General features: G+C 37.4%; 1 protein-coding gene across 1 annotated transcript; it reads left to right on the forward strand.

Annotated features, from left to right (window-relative positions):
* The first annotated feature begins 975 nt into the window (after nucleotides 1–975).
* On the forward strand, nucleotides 976–5,646 carry LOC134791763 (NADH dehydrogenase [ubiquinone] 1 beta subcomplex subunit 10). The gene is made up of 4 exons (XM_063762914.1): nucleotides 976–1,172; nucleotides 1,246–1,381; nucleotides 4,463–4,602; nucleotides 5,456–5,646. The coding sequence occupies exons 1-4, from the start codon at nucleotides 1,070–1,072 to the stop codon at nucleotides 5,560–5,562; spliced, it is 486 nt and encodes a 161-aa protein (XP_063618984.1). The 5' UTR covers nucleotides 976–1,069; the 3' UTR covers nucleotides 5,563–5,646.
* Nucleotides 5,647–5,820: the final 174 nt, after the last annotated feature.

The following is a 5,820-nucleotide window of genomic DNA, read 5'->3' on the forward strand; positions in this document are numbered from 1 at the left end:
GTACTCCTCTGCGTCCCCGTCCCACGAACAACTGGGTGGAAACAAAATGGAAAAATAGTGTCTTTATTTCCTCGCCTGGAACAATTGGTAATTGTTTAATTTTACTAATCCCACGTTGATCCTTTTTTTTTATAAAAAATGATGTAAGTAAATTGTTAAAAACTAATTATTCTTGATTTCTTTCGTTGAATTCTATTTACTCGATTTCATAAGGCGGGAACCAAAAGGAATACACCAAAAATATTTTTTTAAACCTTACACTTGCGTAAATGAGCAAAGGCAGAATCTTATACAGCCACAGTTAAACGTTTGTACGATATTAAATTGGTTTTTAAAGTTATTTAGCACTATATTCATGAAAATAAATAAAATACAAGATAAAAAAATCTTTTATTATTAATTTAATTGTTATTTAATATTTAAAATACTTTTATTATGTTATTACGTAGTGCGGCGCACCAAGGTCGCGGTGCGGTCTGGTAGTCTGTTGCGGCTTTTAGAACGAAAAAGTATAAAATTAAAAAGTAAGAGGCAATCCCGCTGATTTTCATACTATAATGAACAAATCATTTTAAAATTACTGCAGTTTGTTAAAAAATGTGTGTTTTTGTAAATATTGCAATCTAAATGATTTTCGCTAGGGGTTATTAATCTTCACACATGTAAAGTCTCCGATTGCAAGTAAGTCCTAAGGAAAAATATCATGGCCGTAGGTCTATTGGGTACTTCAATTACTGATTTTGCGAAATTGCCTTGTCTTGTTTGGTTTCCTCGCATTCGATATGAAAAGTAGAGTGTTTAACTCGGGTGAAAGGCACCATTTCCGTCTCGGACTATTGGCGCTCTCACTGCGTTCGAGCGCCAAACTACCTCGACAGAAATGGGTTCCTTTCAACCCTTGGTTAACAATCTACTATTTAACTTTCATGGCGTTATAATAAGTCATTATTAATGACTGCCATGTTAGTTTCCGAACGACCCCTCTGAAACGAAACGTCAATGTCAAAATAATCGAACGTCTTTCATTTTCCATCGATTATTTATTTCATTTTACATAAATACAACGAAAATGACCGCCGGGGACACGAAAGTGCCAGGAGAAGATAATGCTTTCAAGGCGTTTATGAGCGCTCTTTATAGAACGGTTGATGCACCAGTAACATGGTTCCGAGGTACATAATATATTTGGAGCACTAAACGTTAGTTATGTAAGTGTTTGGGGTTAACAATTGTGTTTTGCTTCAGAGTCGATCGTGGAGCCCAACCAGCAGAAGTACCCGTGGTACCACCAGAAGTATCGCCGAGTACCGACTATCGATGAGTGCTACACTGACGACGTAGTGTGTGACTTCGAGGCGAACGCGCAGTTCAAACGTGATAGGTTAGTTTTTACAATATTATAAATATGCTCGGTTCTTATCAGTATGATATTTAGGTGTCTATATTCAATTATTCATTTTTTCACTGAATGTAAACTATCAACACTCTTCAGTTCTCTTCAGTGTTGAAAGAATTTTATCAGGACAATCAAATTGTACAAATATGTATAAAACTTTGATTATAAAATATAGTCCTCATTATTGCATATCCCCTCTGCTGTAGCAATCAAATTGGTGTAACTGACACATTTTGGGAACCCATTTTGGTAGGTACCACAGACCAGGTGATTTAAGTGACCATATTTATTTTAATTGCATGTTTCGAAATTATAATGAATTTACATACGTATTTTAATAATAGGTATATCGTCGGCATAAATCGCAAACCTCGTAACTCCATTTCAGGGAAATTAGTAATTGCTACCTTGGACAACTAGAGATGGGTAGGGGTGAGTAAATACTGAGTATTTACTCACCCCTACTGAGTATTTACTCGGTATTTTACTCAAAGCACCCGATAAATACCCGTATTTACTAATTTAGGTGGGTAAAAACTATTGCTTATAAAATATTTAAAAAGTGAGATTTAAGAACTAAATTGTTTTTCATGAGTGCTAATGTGTATTAACAATATCTATAAAATAAAAAGCATATAGGACGCTTAATTTCTGAAAAAAAGGTAATTATTAGTGAGAGGCAAATTGTGATAATACATAGTTAACAATTTTGTTTTAATGAGAAGGTATTTACTTTAAAAATATGATACTTAAATTCTATCGATTTTCTAGATAACTGCATGTCGCGCAAAAGTGCGTGTTTACGCGGCACTTACAACCTTTTATTAAGGGATTTTTAAAGAAAACTCAATAATGGCTCAACTGATCATGTTCAAAATATTGTTTTTTGTTCTCTATTATATGGCTAATCTCCCGATATGTTTTGATATTTTTTCTGAACTTTGGTTCGAAAGTTATAGAGAGATAAACATTATTTTTGCCTTTCGAAACGGTTTTATTTCCAAAAATATTCAATTTATCGAAAAAAGTTCTTAGAAACATTCTAGTTATTTTTAAAGACCCATTTAATGATGTGCAACATGTTGGTGATTTCTGAATATTTTTTTTGTGACAATTAGTTACATGTATGGAGGGCCCCTCTTAACACTTTCGCAACCAGGCTAAATTTCAAGCAATACCCCAGAAACCGCCAGTACTCGCTAGTCGGGCAACGACGTGCAACTCAATGCCGCACGCCGCGAACCCGCTAGTCGGGCAAGCGGCGGACGCTCAGGGCTGTGACAAGTAACTTTCGTATAAGTACGTGGATAAAATTAAATCTGCTGTCTCATCTGTTTAGGCTCCCCGTTTTGTTCTTCTCCTAATTCTAACTCCTATTGATACATACCCGTGTATGCAATTTCACGTAACCAACTAATAAGAATATTTATTTTGTAATCGCATTAGGTAAAGTAAATAAAAATACAAAGTGAAGTAATAAAATATAATAATCAACTGTACCAACTTTTCGACCACATAATAATCAGAAGACTTACAATTTTTTCTGTTAGTGGCAGTGGCAGCCCTGAGGTAGTGAAGATGCAATGCTTGCCCGCCTGTCGGGCACTTCGGCGTCGCGTGTAGGTTTATAGCTCTTGCCCGACTAGCGGGTATGCCGGCATCTGAGTAAAGTTTATGAGTGCCCGAGAGTCGGGTACGCGGTGTCGAATGTGTTAACCCTGGAGATGTTGTTTACCATCCCTTATCTATTTGAAGTTTGCGACCCGGGTTTTTTTCAACCCGGTCTCGGTGTAAAATTGCAATCGGAGCCATTCCGTAATGGTTTGTGATGTGCTTCGGACGTTGTTGTGTTGTGTTAATTTTCATTTTGACGACTCGGCTTGTTTTTTGGACAACTGTGATTTCTGCTTTCTTACTGGACTTTGTGGTTTAGCCTGTTGATGATTTGGCTTTGTGTGATTTTATTCATTTCCTACTGCCCCACTGAATGCATTGTGATAATTGATAAAACGGGGAGCCTAAACAGATGAGACAGCAGATTTAATTTTATCCACGTACTTATACGAAAGTTACTTGGCACAGCCCTGAGCGTCCGCCGCTTGCCCGACTAGCGGGTTCGCGGCGTGCGGCATTGAGTTGCACGTCGTTGCCCGACTAGCGAGTACTGTCGGTTTCTGGGGTATTGTTTGAAATTTTGCCTGGTTGCGAAAGTGTTAAGTGTATGATCACAGTAACTACATTCTTTTGTCAAAGAAGTTGCGACTTTATTGTATGTGTACGAACGTACTAATTATCGTAACTATTCAAAGCTACTTGTTACGTTTTGCTTCCATGCAGTTGCAGTGCAGTGCTATTTTATGATGACTGACCTATTGTCTTTTTCTGAGAACTGCCGCTTAGAAGTTAGAATGTTTTTAGGTACTTAGTTGAATTTCTTGGTTTATTTTTCTCCGAATTTACTCATGAAATAGATGTATACCTATACTTACTAAATATTCGTAAACACAAATTAGGTTGTACGATTTACGAAAATTCTAACTCCTATTGATACATACCCGTGTATGCAATTTCACGTAACCAACTAATAAGAATTTTTATTTTGTAATCGCATTAGGTAAAGTAATTAAATATACAAAGTGAAGTAATAAAATATAATAATCAACTGTAAGTACCAACTTTTCGACCACATAATAATCAGAAGACTTACAATTTTTTCTGTTAGTGGCAGTGGCAGCCCTGAGGTAGTGAAGATGCAATGCTTGCCCGCCTGTCGGGCACTTCGGCGTCGCGTGTAGGTTTATAGCTCTTGCCCGACTAGCGGGTATGCCGGCATCTGAGTAAAGTTTACGAGTGCCCGAGAGTCGGGTACGCGGTGTCGAATGTGTTAACCTTTTAACTGCCATAGTTTGGTATGAAACATAAAATAACCAGCTCCTATTGCTGCAGTTTGATAAATAAGAGCAAACTTTGTACTGGTGGAGACACAAGCTTGCTTGATGAAAAATTTTAAGCGGTTAAAAGCTTAAGAAAGATAATTTATTAATATTTGTGTTATTTACATTTCAGAGCTGTAGACTCTGAAATCCTGTCCATCCTCCGCCAGCGTTATGAAGACTGTATGCTGTATGAGGCTCCGGACCACCTGACCGTTTGCAAATCTCTGTGGGACAAGTACAAGGATGCTGAGGAGGCCTGGTTTATTAAATGTAAGTGCAATTTAGAGCCACCCCACACTAGCGTCACCCGAGCGTCTCAAAAGATGGTGTGGGGTGGCCCTTACTGTGCTAATAAATACACCTGCAAACCAAACATGCGCTGGGAAGAAGACATGAAAAGAATGGCTGGTCCAAATTGGAAAAGTACCAATAGCACAAGACCGTGAAAAATGGACGTCTTTGGAAGAGGCCTTCACCTAACGGGTTCCTACAAATTAAATTAACAAAATTATATTAACAAACTTTATGTATAATGAAAGGAAATAAAAGGCTTTATTTTTTTATTTATTTATTAAATACACCTGCAGCAAAACAAAATGTATTGAATCCAAGCAGAGACAAGAGCCCTTTATTACTTAGGCCCCAGAGCAGGCGTGGCTCTCTCCGCGATTTCGTCGCTATGCTACAGGTAGCTAAAAGTACATCTGTTCCACACCAATTTTGGTGGCTAGCCATAAGCCGCGCGTGGCGCTGTCGCCACCTAGCGGCCATATCTGTCCTGATCGTAACAGACGCGTCTTGTTAGAGAGTGAGTCTTCTGTACCTAGTACTATTATTTATTCTGTGCCCAGAGGCAAACAAAATATATTTCGGCCTGTAACAATTTCTTATCAATAGGTTTTGTTCAATGTAATTTTGCCTTTGACTGCATATTTTTTGCATGACATTTTTATCCCTCTGACTGAGAATACATGACTGGTCTTATAGGAATATAATTTCACAATTCCCGCTAACTGTATCTTACACTTGGCAATGATTTTATTTATTTCTTTGAAATAACTGGATTAGTTAGTAATATGGTTAATATAATATTGTGTTTTCTTAGATGTTTTTTTTTCCGTAGATGGCGACCTTGGAGGTTATGCGGATGCCAGGAAATGTTACATGAAACAAAAACATCGTATGATTTGGGAGAAGCGCAATGGTCCCCTGTCGGACCAAACTAAGTAAATGAAGTTTTGAATTAGTTTTCTGTACATGTTATAATGTAATATAGACATTGGTCTGCTATAATAAATCAAAGTTTAGTATTTACCCAGGCTTATTTCTGTATTAATTAAATAGCACATAGCAACATTCATGCTCGTTTCCAAAATATGTGCCGGGGTTCGAACCCAGGACCATCACCCACAATGGTTTCTTAAGTACGGTAGCTAGGTGACGTCACTGAGAATCGCAGAAAAAAATCAAGTAAATAAAAAAACAAGA

Source organism: Cydia splendana, chromosome 6, assembly GCF_910591565.1.
Source record: "Cydia splendana chromosome 6, ilCydSple1.2, whole genome shotgun sequence".
Lineage (NCBI taxonomy): Eukaryota > Metazoa > Arthropoda > Insecta > Lepidoptera > Tortricidae > Cydia > Cydia splendana.